At 44.3% G+C, this 23,093-nt stretch overlaps 2 protein-coding genes across 7 annotated transcripts in view; one reads left to right on the top strand and one right to left on the bottom strand.

Moving 5' to 3' along the window:
• The window catches only part of HEPH (hephaestin), a 31,749-nt gene extending 25,445 nt beyond the window's left edge, over positions 1 to 6,304 (bottom strand). For 2 of the 6 annotated variants that reach the window (XM_054214188.1, XM_054214192.1), the window contains exons 1-3: positions 5,914 to 6,304; positions 2,627 to 2,823; positions 71 to 315 (exon numbers count right to left, since the gene is read on the bottom strand). In XM_054214188.1, coding sequence (XP_054070163.1) covers positions 71 to 315; positions 2,627 to 2,790 — 409 coding nt within the window. In that variant the 5' untranslated portion in view covers positions 2,791 to 2,823; positions 5,914 to 6,304. The other 4 variants (XM_054214190.1, XM_054214189.1, XM_054214191.1 and 1 more) reach the window with 4 other exon arrangements.
• Positions 6,305 to 6,480: 176 nt separating this feature from the next.
• Positions 6,481 to 22,995, top strand: LOC128914851 (heat shock factor protein 3). Its single transcript, XM_054214497.1, has 13 exons — positions 6,481 to 6,646; positions 7,878 to 7,986; positions 9,669 to 9,796; positions 12,617 to 12,741; positions 13,631 to 13,706; positions 14,434 to 14,495; positions 14,894 to 14,975; positions 15,259 to 15,392; positions 16,239 to 16,484; positions 17,879 to 17,984; positions 18,451 to 18,516; positions 19,678 to 19,744; positions 20,332 to 22,995. Exons 1-13 carry the CDS (start codon positions 6,527 to 6,529, stop codon positions 20,661 to 20,663), a joined length of 1,653 nt encoding a protein of 550 aa, XP_054070472.1. The 5' UTR covers positions 6,481 to 6,526; the 3' UTR covers positions 20,664 to 22,995.
• The last annotated feature ends 98 nt before the right edge of the window (positions 22,996 to 23,093 follow it).

Raw genomic sequence — 23,093 nt, 5'->3', positions numbered from 1 at the left:
ATCTCTCAGTACACCCTCCCAAATTCCCAGTGAGAAAAGTCTGCCTCCTTTATGGCAGTGGCTCATTTACCTTCAGAGTCCTTTTCGTAGAAAACACCGTGAGGATGGATTGTATATGGCCGACTAGCAAAGTTTTTTAGGTGTACTTTAATGGTATCCCCCACTTCTGCTCGGATGATGGGCCCAAGGAACCCCAGCCAGCCAGGTTTGGGAACCTCAGTGGTGTACGTGGAGTCCATGTATTGCTTATAGACAGATTTCTTGTACACGCTTCCCACCCTGTCTTTGCCGGGCTGGAGAAATGCTGAGGCCTTGCTGTTAAATTCAGAAAAGGGAAAGGCACCATCAGACACGCATGATATCAAACAGCTGGTCCATAACACATGAGAGTGACAACCATACACAGCTTTCCCAGGTAAGCCCAAAAGCTTTGGCATTACAGAGGACCGCCTGTGCTCTACCCCGGCATGCCCCAAACCCTCCGTGAACTTCCTCCTCCCACCCCTGACTGCTGCGACAGGGGGAGCACAGCCTGCTTGAGAAACAGGCAGCACTGGCCGTTACGTGTGAAACGCAACAGGGGACATCAGCACAGGAACAGCTTGGTGAGCCTGGGACCACAGCCACAAGTACAGCCAGGTGCCTGCTGCCACGTATGGCCACGGCCTCCTCCCCAGTGCTTCACGAACAGACACAGAGTGCACCCCTGAACTGCGCAGTGCAAACGAGGAACGGGAAGGACGGTGCTTCTCGGACAATCACACGGAGGTGACACATGGAAGACCAAAACCCTTCTCATGCCTGCTTTGGCCTTCATTGGCCTTTTAGAAACTCACTTCAATGTCTTTGTGCCATTTACAGCTAAATCACAAGGGGAAGGGGTGGGGGCAGAAATAACTCTTGAGCTCTCTCACCAAAATTTACAGTCTAAAAGATGATTTTCTACTAAACAGATTCTGAATTACTCACAGAATGGCAGACAAGTCAGGTAGGTACATACCCAGGTACATACAGAATCAGCTTCCAGAGTTAAAACCTCACACAGGTACTATAGTTCAACTCAGGATTATATTTGCAATGAGTGTATGGCTAATTGTTAGTAGATAAGAGATGAATCATGGCCCAGGTATTAGTGGGACCGGCCTAAACGAGAGCTGAGGTTACTGCCCCTGCTTTCCCCTTAGTATCAATTACCCTGCGGTAATATAAATAGCTCTGAAATACAGGCAAACTCTAATGTGTATCTCCAGAAGACGAACACTTGAGACCAAAACTTTAAGCATTGCCCTTGTCATCCAATATAGTGAAAGGGCTGGGCTCCAGCTATACAATCGAGAGCTCATCCCCTTGAAGTCATCCCTGCAGCCACTATTAGCAAATAGTTTACAGGTAATTCATACTTCATTTTGTAGATATGCCTCTTTCCCCCCCAACATAGTCCATTTCTTCCCAACAAAAAAAAATATTCTTCAAGCATTTTACTACCTCTGTCATTCATATCAATATCACATCCTTTTCTTACTGCCAGCAATTTGGTTTCTGCACTCACTGTAGAAATAAGTCCCATTTGGTAATTGTTTGCAGCAACAGAACAGTTTTTAAGTTGCTTTTAAGTTTAATGGCCTTGAATTGCATTTCCTTCTCTTCATGTATTATGAGAGAAAGCAAACAAAAGCTATTGCATTCGTTATCACTGCAGGAGTCAGCGATAATATCCTTATTCATCCTGAACTTTAGGGGGTTCCCTTTTCTGTGAACTAATTTTAGGCTATTCAGCACCTCCAGAGAACAGAGACTTTTCCAGGCTAAACTGACAGACCCTGATGTTCTCCTGTGAACCCCTCCTATTCCTGCTCTGCTGTTTCTGAAAGATATGTATAAGCCCAAGCGTTATTCATTATGGAGGGGTAAATGACTGAGAGTAGATCAAAAAATACAAGTTATTTGCCCTAAAAAATGCAGGGGAAGCCACAAATGCCTTTAAAAAGCTGTGGAAAGTTACGTCAAAAAAAAAAAACAAACAAAACAACCCACCAAACAAAAAAAAACACCGAAGAAAAAGATTTGGTGTTCTGAAAACTAAAACTAAAACCTGTTTTTGTAGTGACTCAAAGTAATTATTGCAGTTCCCAGATTTACTTTTGCAACAAAAACAAAATCATTTTTCAAACAACCCCTAAAGTTTCGTGCAGGGAGATCCATTCAGTCTAAGGCTTGAAATTCCATTTAAAGGAAAACAAGCCGGCTCCGTGAAGTCATTTACATCAAGGTGAAAAGTCATCATGCCTCAGGATACACAAGCTGATCACCAGCTGGAACTAAGGAAAATGAAACCCCAGGGCAGAATATTGCACAATCTGTCTATTAAAGAGTGTTTGGACTTCCCTGTAGCGTGGGGGCCCCAGTCACTGGATGCTCCATTAAACTGACCATTCTTTTTCCCCCATTCATACAGTTTCTCTGTTCCTACGATAAAATAAGTTAACCATTAAGCTCATAAAGATCAGACATCTACCAGATCCTGTCTCTTGCTTGCTTAGATGCCTCAGTATACTTGCGTGAAATTACTTGTAAAATTACTATTTTAAGCCAGCACCGGACTAAATTCTTATAAAACTAAACATACGGGTTATGTGCAATGCTTTGGTTAGCGAGGACGTTCTTTCCTGTTGGAGCGTAGTTCCAGTTCACCTCGCGGATCCCCAGGTAATAGACGCGGGTGACACCTCCAGCAAACGTGGGTGACAGCACATGGATGGAAAGCAGCAACAACCAAAACAATCCCATCATAGCCTGAAGTGAAGGCTCTTTTGGAGGTTACACCTATTTGGGAGGAAAAAAAAAAAGGAACATAATGAATCGGAAGTAGAAGGTGACCGCATGATTTGAAGGTACTGGACGTTCTCAGAGGGTATGAAGAAACCATGTAGAAGTCCTGTTGGGATTATTATTCAAACATCCATGAGTTCTGAGACAGGAAATCACTCCTATAATAAAATTAACACACAAGGCGGATGGAGATTATGTCTCACTAATCAGTCCCCAACACCAAATGTGCTTCTCTCATGACAGTTTGATTAACCTTTTTTTTTTTTATTTTGCCTGTAGTGTTCTTCCAAATGCTTGGTTCCATAGTGCTGAGAAAATACTGCTAATTCGGTAAGGTTTCACACCGTAGGACATGAGGTGAAGAGATTCGCAGCAAGCGTTATAGTAGCAGAAAAGGCACCCGCGAATCCATATGCTGTGTAACCGTCTTCAGGCAGCGGGGTCCCGAGCAGAAAGTGTAATTTCAAGCGACTGTTTTTTCCCCACCACCTCTGATGTCCCAAATCATCTTACAAGATGACATACAAAGATCGGGGAAATAATCCTGAGCAAGTATCTTTGTATTTTAAACCGTTGCCAAGATCTGTCTATTCTACTAAGCCAGCTGAGGAAGTATGATTTAGTCACTGTGAAGTAATTTTAAATTTTAACTTCTTTAAAGATTGCTCTTAAAGAGTGGTTCGCTGTAACCCAGGGCGTGCACCTCAAATGGGTCGCACAAGGCTTTTTGCTTAGTTTAGTTCCATTAAGTATTTTCCCCATGATTTAGGACACGAAGTAAGGAGCTTACTTATAGCACTTCCAATCGACAGCAAGCTCGGTGTGAATAATGCTCTGAAGAGAGATCCCGGAGAAGTTGCAGAAACTGTCTGCAATCACCAGAACACAATTTTGCAAATACAAGTTCAAAACACTACCTGTGCGAAGGAGAAACTGATGCAATATAGGACAGCAGAATTATACCAAAGGATAAGAAAACAGCTTAGGGTTAAAATGCGTGACAAACTAAATAAAAACCCACATGAAAATGCTTAGGAAAGATCTCATCCAGTGATATAATTAACAAAGTGAGATGTAACCAATAATCAAACTGTCATCTGAAATAGATGTTCGGCTCTTGAGACACAACAGCAGGAAAAGTTCAGAGAAAAAAGGAAAACAACAGAATTAGAAAGATGTGACCCAGCAAGAAAGCTTAAAGAAGTCAGTTTTCTTTAACTTCAAAACTGAGGGGATGGTGACACCTTGTCAAACACAGAAATATTTTTTTATCCTGTCATTATTTATTCTTTTCTGTCTTTGGTAATAGAAACATGAATTGATCAGGTTTATTTGCAGCAAAGCTGGATATTCTGTAAGCTTTCAGCTAGCGCAGCATCACACTGGAACAGCTTTCCCAGAGAAGCTGCGAAATCTGATACCAAATATACGGGATTCAACCCCAGCACACGGCAACGGACTAGGTACCTCTTCACAGCACCTCCGAGCCTGTACTTCTGATTTCCAAACGTGCTGTACTATTCTCAGAAGCTAATGATAATCGAGTATTACTGATTCCTAACAGTCATTAAATTGAGAAGTTGAGAGAAAGCAACTCTCAACTTGGGAAAAAAAACAACTTTCTTTCCCTCCTTTCTCAAAAGGAGGTTGCAGGGATCTTTCTAAATCCAAGATATTTTTGATCCATCAACACGGTATAGCTCTGCTCCAGCAGCAAGCCCTTCAGAAGGTCCTGGTCACATACCTGACGAAACTCGGGTACAGAACAGCCCCTTCCCCGTGGCGCTGGCAGCGGAGGGATGATGCTAAATCCAGCTGCTACGCACTATCCCATCAACTTCACCGACCTTATTCCCTGCTACTGCTGCTCCAGTAAAACACCTGCGCTGGCCCTCTCACGGGGCCAATAAAGAGGTTTCCAAGCAGGGAATTCAGAAAGCTGTACCCGGGCTGCTTCACACACACATGCCGTAACAGCAAAAGGCAGTGGGGACAGCAATGGGGAACAACAAAGCCGGCGGAGCCAGTGCTCAGCCCCAAACCTCTCCTCCTGGCAGCACACGCCCAGCTGGGAAGGGCAAGGGGATGCTTTTGACTCAGCCAAAGAAGTGGCCTTCTTGTCATCGTGGGTCAAAGTACGTAGGAGCAGCTTTCCGGGGAAAGCATGCCCAGTGTGTACGGTGACCGTCCTCGAGGGCTGGGAGCAGCTGAGCCCGGGCAGTCGGAGTGGGCTAATCTTTATGTCCTCTCACGCTAATGGTTTTTGCAAGCGATATCAAATCCTCGGAAAGGGCAGAGCTTAGACTTTATACCAAGGATGAACAACGACTCTTAAAGCTGGTTGTGAAAACTGCCTACCGGGACAAATCCCCGCTGCGTTAGCCCACTATTTCTGTGGGGCAGAGTCCCTGCTTACCAAAGCTCCGCACTGCGGCATCAGGATCCTTACCGGAGACACCAGATTCGACCAGAAGTCACGGCAATCTCAATGCCTCGTGAATGTGCTCTGGCACTGAAAAAAACCTCAAGGACAAAGTCTTTGGGACAGCCTTACTGGGGCTGAGGACCTCAGGCTGGAGTTTGAACGTGACATTGCACATACCTCTGTGGCAATTTTCAGAAATAACAAAGCAGCAGCACTTAATGAAGCTTCGGCAGGCCGGACTGAGTCTGGTCTCATGTAATTAATCTCACCACTTAGTTACCATACTAGTGCAAGGTGAAGGAAACGGACAACCATAAGTTCTTTTCAAAAAAGTTATTTTTTTCTTTGAAATACATGCCTTGATTAAAGAAAAAGAAAAAACACAAACTTTATATTACATTCATCCCCAAACCTTGCTACTTTATATCAGAATCTTTACTCCCAGGACTTCTCTTTTTTCTGATACTTCAATAGTACAGGAATTGTGAATGAACAGAAAATTAAGATTTCGGTCTATTTGGTAATTAACCAACTCCCAGTTTTACAAGGCAGACAGGGCTCTTTCCCGACACCTGACTGCAGGGAAACCACTGCCCGAGAAAGAAGGGGGAAAATAAAGTAAGTGTTAAAGGAAGGAAGGAAGCCATTTCTCCCCTTACTTGCGGAGCAGGGCTGGACGCGGGGCTGCTGGAAGGGCCGGACCGTCAGCGGGGAGACACCTCCGGCGGCGGGAGCCTGCAGAGTGACGAGGGGACAAAGTCTGGGCTGTAAGGAGGGGCGCTGCCTCGCCTCCCGCCGCAGGCCCGGCCCCGCGGAGCCCGGGCGGCGGGGCCCCACCAGACCGCCGCACCTGCCGGCACCGGGCTCGCTGCCCCGGCCGGGAGGCGGGTGGGTTGTGGCCCCCCCACCCGGTACGGCGAACCCCGGGAACGCGGGGCGGGAGCTGCGGCACGTGGGCACCGGCGCCTAACCGTCGGGCGGGGCCGGGGCCGGCCCCCGGGGAGGCAGTAGGTGCGGTGGGGCGGAGGCGGCCCCTTTAAAGCGGCCCGGTGATGTCACGGGGCCGCGCGCCGCGCTCCCCCGGGAGCACAACAAGAGTCACGCTCGCCGCCGCTGGGCGGGGCAAGGGGGCGGGGCCAAGGCGGCACGCACCAATGAGCGGGGCTTTCCAAGCCGGAGGCAACGCCCCCGCGCAGCGTCACGGTTGCCGTCCCCCGCCCCGCCCGCCCTCTTGCCCCGGCCCGTTGCACGGGAGCGCGGCCCGGCCCGAGGATGCGGGAAGGGCCGGCGCTGCCCGCCGCCCCCGGCGCCGCCCCGGTGCCCGGCTTCTTGGCCAAGCTCTGGGCGCTGGTGGAGGATCCGCAGAGCGACGACGTCATCTGCTGGAGCAGGGTGAGGGCGGCCGGCGGGGGGCGGTGGCGGCGGGGCCGGGGCGGCCCGCGGGGAAGGCCCGATCGGGGCTGCGGGGCTCTGTGGGCAGGGAGGGGGCGGCGGCGGCCCCGCTGTGGGGGGCGGGAGGTGGGGCGGGGGCGGCGGGGCCTGGCGGGTACCCGGTGCCCCCGGTGCGGGGGGCGGGAGGTGAGAAAGGGGCGGGGGGGCCTGGCGGGGAGGGCGAGTACCCGGTATCCGGCGCCCCCGGGGCGGGGGATGCTGCTGCCTGCGCGGGGACCACGCGTGACGGCTCAAAGCGACCCGGCATCGCGCAGCGGAGCGTTAAAATCTCGGAACTCCGTGTAATGAGCTCAAAGTGGTGACGCTCGGTAGGAAAGGCACTTTAAGAAGTAATTAACTTTGAATATTTGTGGGTTTTTTTCTTCCTGAAATTAAGAAGGCGGGCCTGGTTGGTCCGGTGTGTCTTCAGGCGTAGGACGTGACAAATATCCACAAACTGGTCTGACATCTGACACAAGTTGATTTTTGTCCCGCGTCGTTTTTAAATCCGTAGGAGTTACCCGACGTTTTTTCAGAGGTTTGGCCTTTACAGAGGCAAAGATGAAAAGAAACATACTATTTTTGTTCTCGTTGTGAACAGCATAAAAACGATACAAAGAGCTGACAGGTTTTGGGAAGTTTGAACTTGAGAATATGATAAATCTGAAACTGCGGGTGTCACAGTTACCGTTTGTTGCTGCGGGGTTGCGTTGTCTGAACTTTTAGTTACTCTGCAATGTTACTTGGCTATTTTTAGTGGTGACATAGTACATACAATGGAAGAATCTCGTCAGGAGCTGGACAAACTCTGATCAAGGAGATAAAAGCCCTCTAGTGGCATGAATTCTATTGTGCTTGGGCAATATTTATGTTTCTTGTGGATGAAGAGCAGCAAATATGTGGGATTTTAGCACTGTTTTTCTTTGGATTAAGGTCAAAACTTCAAGGCTTGAAAAAAAAAAAAATATCTCCCGTTCAGTAGAAATGTTTCATGTAACTGTATTTTTGGATTCAAACTTTTTAGTGCAGTTCCAAGAATTCAGAAGTGCTCACACAGACAATTCCCTCTGCTCAGTGTTTTGCCCTTCCCTGTTGTAGGAACTGTGTCTGTTGATTTACAGTCTTGACTTATGAGCAACACCTTAGAAAAATTGTGCTTGTTCTCTAACTGTTACTTTTACTTATTTCCTAGAATGGTGAGAACTTCTGCATTCTGGATGAGCAGAGGTTTGCCAAGGAGCTACTCCCCAAGTACTTCAAACACAACAATATTTCCAGCTTCATACGACAGCTTAACATGTGTAAGCATCATCTGTTATTACATATTGTTTCTGCCAAGTTCATTGCTACTTGGCATCAATTTGAATTTCTTTAAGCAAATCAATTGACTTGGCAGGTCTTTCATCCCTGAAAACCTGAAGTCTGGTCTTGAGTTTAGTTTGCAAAAGAAAAGAATAACAGTAGAGCTTGGCATAGTCTTTGTTCCTTGTGTTTCAGCTCTGAGTCCTTTTGAGCAAGACTGTAAAAATGTTGTTTCATGTGCTGGTGCCTAAAGCTTGGGTAGAGTTCACTGGGCTCCAGTAGTATGGTAATGGTAACAGCAAACTTATGCCTAGCTGGAGGAACAAAGGCTGTATCTACACCTATGCATCTAGTTTATGAAAAAAAACGCCTAGATCATGCTGTTGCGTGCATTGCTGTGTTGAAACAAGATTAGTCACACTGATGGATCGAGTTGGACTAAGTTTCTCATCGTGTTTTCCGTGCTTGACTTGTGGGCATCATGTAGCATCCACTGTATAACACACGTACAGCTTGTACAGGCAAAGAAGCTGGAGTGAGGTGGTTGTTCAGAGGTACGGTACGATGGGGGGGCCTGCAACGCACAGCAAAAATAGTTGGTTTGCAGCAGATAGCTTATGGGCTGGGTGAAGGTACAAACTGCGTAGAAGATGGCCGCCTTATTTAAAATTTCCATTTGGAGTAAGGGAGAGGAGCTCTCTGTCCTTGCCCAGTAGGTTTCCCTGGTCTCTCTAGCCGATGCCTATTTAGATTTTGTCAGGCATGAGAGAGAAAGCACACATTTAGCCTCTTGACACAGGGTGGATGTTGCCATTTGTGTTGAATGTTGAGACTCCATCACTTGAGTGTCAAAGGATAATGCGAACAAACTATTGACAGTTGCCTCGTAGCAAGGGTAAACGCTAAAATGCAGATATTCCTATGAAGACATGCAGCGCGATGGCCTTTTCTTGCTGGACCTATCCTAGCTTTGAGTAAAGTTTTCTAATGGTAGCGCTGTTGGGGCACAGTGAAACTAGAATACATTAACTATGTGAAAAACTTGAACGAGGGGAGATATGATTTGGTCTGTCAACTGTATTTTCTATCTACCCTGTGGTACTTGAAGCAGTGACGGAGATAGAGCTGGCAATGTCTCTCTTCAGGCAGGCAGCCTGGTATGGAGAAAGTACTCTGTGTGCATGTGTTTGCATAGGCTGAGAACTAATTTCTCTTCCTTACTTTATTCTGTAGACCCTGGTGGTACATGACAGCATTTGTTTTGATATGTAGTTGTCTGGGATTATAGGAATGAAAGGGAAGGTGCACCGCTCCACTGCTTCCACCGGGACAAGGTTTTATTCAAGATGTCCTAATAAATCTCATTTCTAACACAACTTCTGTGATTATTTGGACATCACTGTCCTGCTTACGGACACTATCTGGCCTCTGCCATGCGTGCTGTTTGTTCAGCCTGCAAGGCCATTTGATGGTATTGTGGATGTTTTCTTTAGCTACGAGGATCGAAGCACTCAAATCATTGAGCACCAAAGAAAAGCTACTTTGGCTATTTTTCATAGTTTCTGCTCCCCGTGACTGCAGTACTGTAGGTATTTCAGTAGCCTTGGGGTTTTCTTTAGCTATGTGTTGTAACAGCCAGCTTTGCACTGAAAGAAATGACTTTGTTAATACCTCTCCACAGATGGTTTCAGGAAGGTGATTGCTCTGGAAAATGGTATGATTACAGCAGACAAAAGCTCAATCATTGAGTTCCAGCACCCTTTCTTCAAGCAAGGGAAGGCACATTTACTGGAAAACATCAAGCGCAAGGTACAGTCTAAGCGTGTATTTACTTCACTTTGTTATGAAAAGTAGCTTGTCAAGAGCGTGTCTGGGGGTTTCAAACACTTTACAGCCAACAAATTCCATGGGAACCAAGGTTATGCATCATGATGCAAGCCTTTGTAACTCCCTCCTGAATGCCAGGCTAACGCTTGGCTTGGCCTCCTGGTGCCAGCTCTTAGACAAAACACACCCTGCTGCTGTTTAGCAATGTACTGGAGTAGGACCATGTTCTTCAGAGCTGTCAAACTACAGCCCTTTTTCCACAGAGAGTTTATATATCCCGTTAGAGCTTAGCGCGGTCTTCAGTCCTGCCAGCGTAGCAGAGTTGGAAAGAGTCACGAAGTGAAAGAAGTAAAAGTAAATACGTACCCATTTGGTGCTCACTGAAAATTAACAAGGGCATCAGTAATCAGTTAATTTGGGCAAGTGTGCATAAATTACCTCATTCCTCCAGAACGGTGTTGCCCCTAAGCTACATCTTCATTAGTGCTTTCCAGTTTGCTTTTGTATGTTCAGGCCTTGTCTGACCTGTTTCTGCACGGATATTTATCCTCTATTGGCACATTACAGCCCATAATATCCTGACTGCCAGCAAAAGAGAGTATCATGATACATCACGTTGACATTTGAACCGCAGAATCTTTTCTTTAGAATGTCATAATGTGGCAGTGACGTTGCCCAAGTTAATAAAAGCACAGGGTCGGCTTGAGAGTCACAATTGTGTTTTGATTGATTTTTCACTGAGCTGTCTCTGCTCAGGATCACAATTCATGAAATAATAGTTGTGCAGTTGCTTCTCTGACTCAAGCCTGTGCTCTTCCCAGACGCCGTAATCGCTAACTTGTCTTGGCTTGCACACCTCGCTTGCTGGTATGTTGGGGTGCTCATCTGCCGGTGTTATGTATGGCATCATGGATCCCAGGAGTGTTGCGCTGGGTGGAGTAGTCTAGCTGGAAAGACAAAAGCTCTAGTTAGTGCCAAGGATGTTCATATGAAACTATCAAATAGTTTGGGGAAACGTTCTTTGTTGCACAGGAAATGTTAGTGATTTTTTTGCAAAACATCCATTACTTTTTCTTGCTCTTTTACTGTCTGGAATGGAGTCATTCAGTACTTGCTGTAAACTAGATTTCAAGCCTCTAACAGGAATGCGAGTTTGAATGCAGGATTTCCTTTATTTACTCCCTTTTAGTGTGGTGCTGCTGACGTGCATCAGTCTTGACGTCCCGATTATCTAGTTAGAGACTCTGAAGAGAGCAATTCCTTGCACTTCGGCAGAATGTTTTTGTTTGGCCCTTTTTTTTGGAGGTAGACTGACTTGCATTGGAAATCCCCGCTTGCTGTCTGCATCTTTTGGGCGTCTTCCCCACAGAGAGAAATCAGATGGCCGTGAATTCCATTTGGGATACAGCTCATGTACTTTAGCATAAGCTTTTATCTGCAACAAATAGTGAAGCAGCTAAAAATGTAGACAGAGAGAGCTGTCATGCCATTCAGTCCATCCTTTGTAACACTGGTTTATGTTAAGAAAGTCGTTAGTTCTTTCTGTGGAGTGATTGCGTAACAATAATGTTCTGTTTCATCATGAAGTGATGGGACGTTATTTTATAACACCGTAGGTCCATTTCTGACCATTCCATTCTCCTTGGCGGGGAAAAAGGGGATCTGTGAGCCAACATGCGTGGAAGCTATCTAGCACTTCAGCGGGCCAATCCCGGATGCTTTCACCTTCCCCCTTGGAATTTAGTAGAATAATAAGCAAATACATAGTGTGCTGTGGGTGGGAAGGGACATCTGGTGGCTCTCTGGTGCAGCTCCGTTTGGTTCAATGATGGTCAGTATTTGGCTAAATGGTTTTTAAAATTATGCCCACAAAACCTGGACATGTCATTCAGACGTGTGATGCACCAGGCCTGTCTTTTTCCAAAATTCTGAATTGTATGTTAGTCATCAGTGCCACCACCATAGAGAGAGCTGCTGAGGGAATTGGGGAAATTTTGAATATGGAAGTGCGGGGAGGAGAAAGGGAGCTTTTTGCTTTCTGATGACTCCTCCGTCATCATTTGAAGAGGTGGCATTCATGGATTCTGCTGTGGGCAGAAGAACAGTTTGGACTCTGCCTTTCTGGAGACATTCCATAATTTCGGAATGTCACTGAGCAGAAAGGTAATAGGGGAAACACCAGGGTAGGAATCTGCAATTTAGGTGGTGTGGGACAAATTTTCAAATCGGATAGGATGCATCTAATTAGATACCTCCTTTTTTCTCCTCTCTCCTCTTCTCTCTTCTTTTTTTTTCCCCCCTCCACCCCTTCCCTGTAACTTAATGGAAATTTGTTACTCCTGTGCTGGCAGATTTACGCACACCTAAAAGAAATATGATCATCTCATTCTTACTCCGTTATCAATTCTGGTTTGGTTTTGGCTGGTGTCTTGCTGTGACACTAGAGGGCAAGCTGTCACCAGACCTGTCAAAGAACCCTCTAGGGAAGGCCATTTTCAGTCAGTGGTAGGTTTTTGTCATGAATTGGAGTGGTGAATCTACTGTCTACATGTACAAAGTGGTGATGTTGTGCTTCCATTGACATCTTGGGGTTTTTTTCATACTTAGGACAGTGTAGACTGTCCTAAGGACTGTCATCTATAGCTATTGCAGTGTTTTGTGATACATAAGAATTATAGTGTTACCTAATCTTTTAATGGAGCTTGCACCTGTTCTTCTACAGACTAGCTACACTGTTCCTGTAGAAAGGAGTATGCAAGGCACTGTTCATAGTAAAGCATGTGTAATCTGGTCCTGTTTTAGGTATCTGCAGTAAGAACTGAGGATCTCAAGGTCTGCACAGAGGATTTGCACAAAGTACTCTCTGAAGTCCAGGAAATGAGAGAGCAGCAGAACAACATGGATGTCAGGCTGGCTAACATGAGGAGGTAGACTCCGTCTGTTTCAGAGGCACTTAAACATTGAACGTTACTTATATCTAATGGAGCTTGACTCTAAATGTGGGTTTCATTTGAACTGGAAACAGGTGAAGCTATACTCTTTTCCTAAGAATCCCCATTCCACCCCACATGACATTCTGAATCTTGTTTGTTTTTATAATTCAGTCCAGACCAGAGATTAAGACTGGGAGTTTGTTGACTGTCTTGGGATTTCATGTTGGTTTCCATTACCTTAGTAGTTTTTTAGGACGATCAAAGTATTTCCTTTTTTGAACACAAAACAGGGTTAGATGCAGTGAGTGAGAATTAGTCTTTGGTTTTCTTTCTAATTGGAAGCGGACTTTGCACATCCTCATTTCTCTTCTCTCAGATCCTTTTTGTATAGGCACTGGTAATTAATTCAGATCATTGGTATGCAAGTAGATATCAACCGAAGTTCAGGAGATACCTTCACTCCACTCCCTCTGTTCCTTTAAAAAAAATGAAAAAAAAAAAAACCAAACAAAAAAAATCTCAAACACAAACTTTGGAACTGTTTTGAGGTGGTCTGTGTTACGCTCAGTGTGTTTCTAAACACCAAGTCCTTATTCTAAGGCTTTGAGGCTTTGAAGGAATACTTCATAACAAGATTATTGATGGAGCAGCGGAGGGTGAGAATGTCCTTATTAGTGAGTGTTTGGTCCTGCCTGATAGCAAATGGAGTTAATTTAACCCAGAGTTCTTACTAGTGGATTGAATTAACCGAATGGTAGTTGTCCACGCAAGGAGTGTTGCCACTGGTCCTGCAAGGTACTGTGAAAGTTTGAAAGCTGTAAAACTAAAGCATATAAAGTAAACTCTGTTCATCCTCTGTCTTCTGATTTATTCTGCATTGCAGAGAAAATAAGGCCCTGTGGAAAGAAGTGGCAGTTCTAAGGCAGAAGCACAGTCAACAACAGAAGCTGCTGTCTAAGGTACCATTGCAGCATCTTCAGTGCTACCATCCTTACTCCTGCCTCTGTGATACTTGATGGCATTCTTTGCTTATGTAGAATGACAAATGACACAGAGCTGAACAGGCTATATTAATACAGCATAAAGAAAATGTTCACAGTTCCTGAGTGTCCCAGAAGTAGCGCAGCAAAGAACTGCGAGCAAAATACTAAGGAAAAGTCGTAGTGAAAAGAATTTCGATGAGTTTGAAATCTCAGTGAATCTTATTTGGAGAGAAATCAGTAAATCAAACGTACCTGGGGTAAGCGTGGGGCTGGAGGCAGTGCATGGTAACAGGAGCCTAAAACAAGAGATTGCAGGCACATGGAATGGAGTTTGTGAAAGATCTTGGACCAAGACATACTTAGACCACTCCAAAAGTCAACTTGGAACCCAGAAACTACAGAAGCTTCTGCACTGGAATAAATTTTCTCTTGTTTGTCCCTCAGCTGTTTCTAGTCTGGAATCCTCTAGTGACTTGTGGTGTTATATTACATTTAAATAAACAAACAAACAAACAAAAAAACACCCAACAAAACCCAAACCTGTCCAAGTGGGATCACTTTTCAATGCCATTTGTAACTATCATTTTGGTTTTTTAAGACACGAGCACAAATGGATTTCTAACTTACCTATCTGAACTAGTAATTTATTGTTAGGATTGCTATACTGACCACCTGGTTTTGGTTTTTTGTTTTTCCTTTTTAGATTCTTCAATTTATACTAAGTTTGATGCGAGGAAATTATATTGTTGGGGTCAAAAGGAAAAGGTAATTACCGGATAGGTCACAAATCAGTGTCAGATGTGAATTATAGGGATAAATCAGCTTCTAGAAGCAAGATACTTGAAGTGTATGAAGAATATTTTTATCACTTGTATATTCAAACTTGAACTTTACCACTAAAAAAAAATGGGTGGGAAGAGGATATACTGTACATTTTAAATTTCGAAGGGCACATTTATCAGAAATGGTAACTCTTTCAAAATGTGCAAAAGTGACTCACTTATTGAAAACAAAAAGCATGTTTAGAATGCAGCCTGTCTGCAGTGCACTTGCTAAGAAACATTTCCAAAAGCCAGTTCTCTTAGAAGTGGAAGAATGATTGTTCTTACCATTTCTGCACGTATTTGGCATTGCTACAGCTTCTTACTGTGGTTCTGTCTCAGGTCTCTAACGGATGCTGCAGGTGCTTCACCTTCCAAATACAGCCGTCAGTATGTTCGCATCCCTGTGGAGAGTGGCCAAGCAGTAAGTCTTCCCAGGCAAAGAGACAATGGGTTGAACAGGATGATACACGGTGATCTCGAAGTCTTCCCTATAGCTATTAATACCCTGATGTTCCAATCAAATGCACTCCATTTTGAAACGGGCAGCTTTAAAGCATTTCTCCATCTGTAAAATCATGCAAATCAGTGCAGCTAGCCATAGATGAAATCTGAACAGGGAAGAGAAGCTGCAAGAAGAATGGAACTTCAACATCAAAAAAAGTCCAACCTCTTGGTTTACTCCTTGTGTTTGCTGTATCCTGCAGATGGCTTTTTCTGAACATAACGCAGATGATGAGGATGGAAATGGTACAGGTCTCATCATTCGAGATATCACTGATACCCTGGAAAATGCCACCGATGGTCTCCTTGCTGTAGCACACACAAGTGGCAGAGGCAGGTATGTTCAAAGGATGTGGAAGTATTTATGCTTAGGTTGTTCACTAGGTAGTTATGTTAGTGTAAGTGATCCATAAGAATTGTGGGAAACAGCCTCTCTGGAATTTTTACTTATTTGTGCATGACAGGCCTGTTTGCGGGCTGTCTTTTTTACAGCCTGAAGCATTGGTCGTGGTCAGCAAAGCTTTTTAAGAGCTCTTGTCTCTTCAGGAGTGCCTGAAGCCTACCAAGCTGATCAGCACTTGAAGGTTAATTTGCTGAGGCGTTTCTGTCTCTTCAACAAATAAGCACGTACTTAACTTCTCAACTGAACAGGGACCTGAATGCATGTGTAGGTTACTAATAAACAATCCAAAATGTGTTTAGTAACAAACCAACCAAGATGTATAGTTTTATCTCCAGTTTCAGTACTACTCTAGCTAATATTATGCTAGGTGTAACTGAAGGGAAGGCATTCTGTCGTGTGGCATCAGATTCTTGTGAAAACCCATTTACTTGTTAACATCCAGAGTGAAACACGGACCAATTTGGAAACTTTTATTTCCAGAGACACAACGTTAGGCGTTTCCCTCCTCCCTAATTTCCATATACTATTTTGCTGCTTTTGGCCGGACAAAATAGGGTGTTTTGCTCTAATACATGCTATCTGTGTGAGCTGTAATAAAAGATTCTTCTTCTGCCTCTAGGAAGGTAGTTTTCTTCTTTTTCTACAGACCGGTTGGTTGTTTGAACCCTTGACTGGCTTGACTTTGTAAGCTATTAAGATTTGGGATACTAAACTGGAAATGAGTAGTGATACAGTTAATGAATTCTCCTGTGTGTTGTTTCTCTTTGGGTCCTATTCTAGAGAGACGCAGGCAGCTCTGGATCCTGGCTTACCTATTTGCCAAGTATCACAGCCAAGTGAGTTAAGTTGTGCAGAACCTATCCCACCAGTTCATATAAATGATGTCAGTAAATCCAGTGAAATGGAAAATGCTGCTGTGGAACTCCATACCGCGCAGCCTAATGCTCCAGAGGACCCTGTGTCAGTGATTGACTCCATCTTGAACGAGAACAACTCTGGAAACCAAAATGATCCTTTACTGGACAGGTATTAACTCGTTTCTGGAAGCTGTTATGCTGTCGTCATCTTGTGGGATCTTCGCATAGGATGTGTTTAGCAGAACATAGTGAATTAGCTTTTAAAATGTCATTGATGAACTGAAATTTCTGCCCCTTTGATAGTAGGTCTTGACAAAGACAAGTGTTAACATCATACAGTAAAAGCAGGGCAAGTTCATCTTGTGACATCTCTGATAATAAGTGTGCCTGACGTCTGATGCGGCAGTGTGAGGATTGGTGAGGTCAGTCTGTCACATCAGCCCTTGTGTTGCCAACTGCTGGCACTTCCAAGTGCTCCCAAAGATCAGGGGTAGTGATTTCAGGAGGGCACCACGCGCTGGTTTGTTTCTTCGAACTGGATATGGATTTGTATCGAGGGTAGTCTGATGTTGTTTTGCTGTTGCTTCCTTTCTTGGCCCCTCATTTTTGCAAAGGTTCGTTGTCAGATGAGCCTCACCAGAGGGTCGCAGTCGCGCGGGCTGTGGTTTCACGCTCGGCGGCGCGGCTGCTTTAGCAGTTCCCAGCTCTGCGCTGGCCCCTCAGCTTTGGCGGTGCCGTCATTCGTGTGGCTGCAGGCTGAGCCAGATCAAGGAACAAACTGGTTCTTTCTGCTGACGGCTCTTCTGCTGTGGTTACCTTCGGGTAGGAAGTACTGAGATGATGTGTCACAGCCCTCCGTGTAATCTGAAGGCCCTGGAATATCTTGCCTCATCGACGCTGCAAACTGTGAGGCAATGCCTTGGAACTCTCTGCTTGTAGCCGAGTATTCCAGCGTAGGAGGTAGCTTGCAGCACATGGAGAAGTTCAGTACTGGCACCGTGTGTGCAGCTTCCTCTCCACTTCATTCACTGCCCCTCGTATCCTGCCCACGGTCCTTGGAAATGCATACAAATTGGCAACAGTCTGATGTTTCCGAATAGGTAGTGTTCCTTCAGATCCAGATTATTTCCAGCCCTTTGCCTATCATTTATTGTCCCCAGGTGAACGCCATCACCCCTTAGTTTAAACAAGTATTGGTGTATAGGCTGGGATCTGAGAACATTCAAAAGATATTAAAATGAAGGAGGAAGTAGGTATGGAAGGAGGAACTGCTTTTTGATATGATAGCTATGATTATCCGTGCTGTTCAGATAGTCTTCCGTGTACCTGTCCTTCAAAGAGTTGGACCGTGAAAAGCGATACAGGAGTGTGGTTTCGTTCGTTTGGCAATAAACTGTTCTGGATTGTGAGCAGCCTAGTCTGGCTCTCACCTTGCCCCACAGCCGTAATTCCCGAGGGGTCAGCACATCATTTTACTAAGGGTTTTTCCTGCCCTGTGGTGCAAACGAAGGCCCTAACTGCCAGCTGTTTCTTACAGCGCTGTATCCTTTTGTCTTTTTTTAGGGAAGAAATTCAGGATTTTCTTAATTGCATTGATGCCAGCCTTGAAGAACTTCAAGCAATGTTATCTGGGAAGCAGTATAACTTTGGTTCTGAAGCTTTCAGCGATGTGAGTTGTCTTTTCACTTTCTGATTTCTGAAAAATGCTGAGTAGGTTGCAGGATGAAATTTTACTGGTTTATTCCATGTTGTAACAGGCAAGAGAGAGGGAAAAATCTTGAAAAGCAAATAGTTGTGGATAGAGTCTAACAATATACGAGGTAACATTGAGAGCCTTTTTCAGTTCATTTAGTATTTCTGTTACACATAACTTAAGGGGAAAAAAATTGGACTCTTCTCCTTCTCAAGCCTTTATCCTGGTTATCCTGGAATTGTTGGGAAATAGCGTGTCCTTTTCTTCCCCTCTGGCCTCAGTTTACTGCCACAGGTCGAAAGCTTATTGCTGTAGGCCTGTGGAGGAGCCACCTTCCCTGAGCTTGAGTGGACGGAGCGGTGCGCTGGACCCTGCCTGCTTTTCAGGAGCTCTCTGAAGATTTGTTTTAAGGACCTTACACGTTGCCTGTTTTTATTTTCAGACACTTAATCCTGAGCTGCCAGCCCTGGATATGAACTTGATGGAAACTTCCCCTGGCATGGAAAATGTAAGAGTAAGATTTGCTTCTATGTTGGGGACAATTAGTACGATGTTGAGCACTGAATTTTGACTGATGCAGTTTGAGGGGAGGGACTGGACCGATAGCACAGAACGAAACTGCCCTTTTATCTAGTCCTGCTGATTTAATGTTTTCAGCTATCACTGTTGGCATATGTGAATTTAAGAGGGTTCCTAAGATAATTTCAAGCCATGTTCCTAGCTGCAGTGATACAGTGGGCTGATTTAAACGGTCACTTTGCTTTGAATAACATGTTCTTTGCTTTCTGAATATACCTGAGAATATACGGAAGAGGGAAACAAACTGGTGTTTGTTGAATCAGGTGTCTGCATTGAGGAAATCTTTTTTCGTATTTATTCTGTATCTTCTGTTTAGAATGGGGAAGGTAGAAATCTTGTCTTTTTTTGGTCTAAGTCCGTGAGAACAGTTTCTTGGCTTGTTCTTCCTAGCCTCAGGGATTCCCATGATGTCTTTTAGCCAAGTAATAACTAGGTCTGGGGTTATAGTTCAGATGAGACTGTCTTCAGCCTGTCTGAAGATGGAAAGAAAAGTATTAAATGAAAAATATAATGCAATATACTGCACTTATTCTGAACATGGGTGTATGGAATTTCCTCATATGACATGCAAAAGCCCAGTGCAAATTTACTTTTCTTGGTCCAGTTCCTAAAATTGACTCATGTTTAAAAAAAACCAAACAAACAAAAACGTAAAAACTTTTCAAATTTCATTTATTTTGTAGTCCTGAAATAATATTTAAACTAGGACTTCCCAGTCATAAGAGCTTAGACCACAACTGAGGTAAAATGCAGCTGTTTTCAAGCAGTGCTTGCAAAATATAATTGTATTGATGAAATCAAGTTTCACAGTGTTATTCCAACAAGACAGACTGAAATAAAGCTTCTGGTTTGGTAAAATAAATCTTTGCTAGTCAGAAGCTTGTTTGGCTTTCGTTTGTCTGTATTTCACCGTACCTTCTTTTGAGAGCTCCTGTTTGCTGACCCTCATGTGCAACAATGGGCTCCTTGGTCAACTGGTTCATTGCTCTTCCCTCTTCCTTTCGCCTTTAATTTTGTTAACCAGCCAGTGAAGACTTGGATTTTGTTGTTGTTAAGCTTTCTGTCTTACTCTCTGTCCGTTTTGCTTCAGATTGCAAACTTGGCAGAGAGCACCGAAGATCTGGGAGCGAGTGAGAGAGAAACTGCAGGAAGCAAAGGTGGGCAGGAAGGAACGCTGAGAGCTGTGGCAGTTCCAGACTCTTCCAAAACTGTGTGTTGAAGTGGAATTTTTGTAGCCTGTACTATGCTTTATCTCCTCCTTTGGTTGGGGCTTAAAATTTTTGTGAAGACTGGGATGTTTCACTGATCTCGATGAAGCTGTGCCTCAACCTTGGGAGGCCCCATCCATCCTGTGCCCCATGTTTGGTGTTAACCGTTTCCTTTTCCTATACATGACAGAGTGCCACAATGGGGAGCAGAACTGCAAATGTCCTTGTGGAAGTATCTCCTATATGGGCCACAACCCCCCAAAATGCAGTGCTACTCATTTTTACTACTTCAGTGTTGCTATTGTATGCCGTGTGTGTTGGGGGCTTGAAGTGTGCTTCAGACACTGATCTTAACAGACACAGGAGCCTGAGCTCCCCTCTTGCAGCTGTGGATGTAGTCTGTCAGAGCTCAGCTGTATGGTTTTCTTTAGTGAACCAAGTTTTGAAGCAGCCTTTCCAGTTGTCCTTTTCTTGAATAAGAGCCTTCGCTTATGTGACACGGGAGCCTGGAGTTTAAACTGTTTGTTTTCCCTCAGATATGCAGCTGATACAGTACAGGGCCAACCCTCTGCTTTCATTATTTGAAGAACTACCTTCGAGCGAAGCTGCAGGGAAGATAGAGGATCCAAAAGACCTTCTGCTGCCCCCCCTGGAGGAGAAACCTGCTCTTCATCCTCCGTCGGATGGTGAAAGTGTCTTGCCACTAGCAGCTCCAGCAAGCCAGGCTGAGCCGCTGGATGCTCTGGGAATGGGTGATCCACCTCTCCTCTCGGAAGATGGGAATGGAGAGTATAAACTGTTTCCACTCTTGCTCCTCAGCCCTGTTGCTAACTTCATAGAAGAGGCCTCTGAGATAGAAACGTCTTGAACTCACGTGACATCTGTAACTGGCTTAGTGGTGTGAAATAGATAACGAAGAAATGGATCGGTGAGAAGTTTGACCTCTCTCCTCACCTGCTTCCCGGGTGTCGTATTCTGTATAGAAAAAAGAAAGTTCTCTTTCTAGAAGCAAAGAGCGCATCTGGAAAAACTGAAAACAAGCTCAAAACAAGAGCTGGTGGGAGTGAAGGCACTGGGCGGAGGGGAAGAATAACCTCCCTGAAAACATACCACAGCGTATTCCGTAACTTTTTATCCAGTATCCTTATTGCAAAAGGAAATCTGTTTGTATCCTGTTTGTAAAGTTTGGCTGGGGTTTTTTGTTGTGGTTTTTTTTATTATTATTATTAGCTGGGTAGTAATGTAGCGTGTAATATTTTAAACATGGGTTTTACACTTTCTGAGAGCCTGTTTCAATAGGTGGCTTGTCAGTTGTTTGGAAGTAAGATTTTTTTTTTTTAATTTTTTTTTTAAATTTGGTTTTAATTTGAGATTTCTTTTTTAATAGTTTGTGGCTACAATTGTTTGCGTCTGCTTAGATCACTTTCATACTCCTAGATTTGCTCCTAGGTACAGGGAACATTTTTCCTATGGAAAATTACATTTTAACTGTGGAATATTACTTCTTAACATGCTAACACGCATCCATTGCCACGGATTGTAGGTGTTGTGGTAGGAAGTGCTTGCCACCTTGCGTAACGCTGAGTTCTCATGCACATTGCATGGCAGTTCTTCTAGGGTAACTTGCACCTAGCTCACAAGTTATGTGTCCTCAGAAATTTTGAGTAGAACTGATTCACGTCTAGCAAAGTTCAGCGGCTGCCCTTAAAATAAGAGTGGGGGGGGGAAAAGAAAGGAGTCACGGGGTAACTTGCATTGACGTTGGACATTACATTAAGATTTCTTTTCTGCTTGGAGCAGCTACTACTTTTTCTCTTCTCCTACTTTTCTCTTCTGCTTGCAGCACCTGCCTGACCCTGTATGTACCCTATATTGACTTCTTCCTGCATTTTCTGCTTGTGGAATCTTAAAGCTAAATTAACTAGATGCATTTGAATCCTTTGAGAGCGAACTACAAAAAATGGTGCCTGCCTTATCAAAAAACCTTTCCCCAAAATTCCTTTCTACGCTGTTTTCCTAACTTCTTTGAGCAGCTGTAACGTAGACGTCAGCCCCTGGTGTCAGTGGAACAGCAAGTTCTGCTTTGCTGATACCAACTCTTCTAACAGTCTACCAGTAGCCCACACAAGCCTGAAATTTGCTGTAGTGATACAAAACTGTTGGGGTTAGAAGAGGCCTGGAGGCAGGCAGAAAACCCATTGTATAGTATCACATGATATTTCCTACCAGCGCAATTTCTTGTAAATTTTTGTCAGTTTTAGGAATTCAGGCTACCTACAGGCTTTGTTCTCTCCAAAGCTTCTGAACTGATAAGTTTTGAGATTTTTTTTTTTTTTTATATTAAAGAATCCAAGTAAATCTGACATTCTGAAGCCTCCTAGGTAATGCACGTTATCTATGCTGGCCTTGCTTAATTGGATTTGTGCTTCCTTGGCCAATCTTTTGAGTTGGAGAGGAGGGTCTTGCTACTGTGTGTGTGTATGTGCAATGCTCTCACTGTGTCATTTTATTCCCATGCTTCTGTAACTGTCCTTAACCTCGTGGCCCTTTATATTTGGATCCTTTGAATTGCCTTTTGTCAAGTATGTCTTATTCTAGCCTTTTCTAGTCTGTCTTTTGCTTGTTTCTTGAGACAAAGAGTTGAATAGTCGCAAGTTTTTGTGAGCTAAAGGGAGAGAGGGAAATGAGTGAATTGTGTATCTGTCTTGGGTTCTGCTTTTTTTTTTTTTTTTCATTTCTTCCCAAAGGCCTCAATTTTGCCAAGAGCGAAACAGTAAAAACACAGACTTTTCTCCTGTGCTGTTTTGACGGCACAGCGCGGACAGCGAGGTTCTTTGAGTGGCGGATCTTCTGTAACTCTGACTTCCTGAACAGGTTAGACCGAAGTGTAGTTCCTGTTATGGATTGCTGTCATGTTCTTCCATCATGGAGTCCTCTGATCTCAGCGCATCTCACCATCAGATATTTGATCTGATCGCGTAATAGTTTTTTAATACACTTTCTCTCTTCCGAAGTTAAGAAACCAAGGCTTGAGAAAACTGCAAATAAAAACTTGTGCATCTGTGTCTGGTGTATGTACTGGTCTAGGAAAAGTGTTTGTTTATGCAAGTTTCCTAAGAAAGATTGCAAAGGAAAGGGGAAGGCTGAAGAGCAAGAAAAACCCACATGCTGAAGTAATTAAACTCAAAATTGCAAAACCATTACTGTGTTTCTCGTACGTTCTTTTTGTGTGTGTTCCTGTGTGTGCCAACGCTTCCCAAACCTGTTTACCGAATTTTCTAGAAAGGAGAGCTTTAAT

This window comes from Rissa tridactyla, chromosome 9 (genome assembly GCF_028500815.1).
Source record: "Rissa tridactyla isolate bRisTri1 chromosome 9, bRisTri1.patW.cur.20221130, whole genome shotgun sequence".
Classification (NCBI taxonomy): domain Eukaryota; kingdom Metazoa; phylum Chordata; class Aves; order Charadriiformes; family Laridae; genus Rissa; species Rissa tridactyla.
This window is presented reverse-complemented; position numbering and strand designations above follow the sequence as displayed.

Coding starts and splice junctions, on each gene's coding strand:
- LOC128914851 (XM_054214497.1), top strand. CDS start 6,527: ATGCGGGAAGGGCCGGCGCTGCCCGCCGCCCCCGGCGCCGCCCCGGTG. Junction 16,485..17,878: donor AATGATCCTTTACTGGACAG/GTATTAACTCGT, acceptor GTCTTTTTTTAG/GGAAGAAATTCAGGATTTTC. Junction 19,745..20,331: donor AGAAACTGCAGGAAGCAAAG/GTGGGCAGGAAG, acceptor GTTTTCCCTCAG/ATATGCAGCTGATACAGTAC.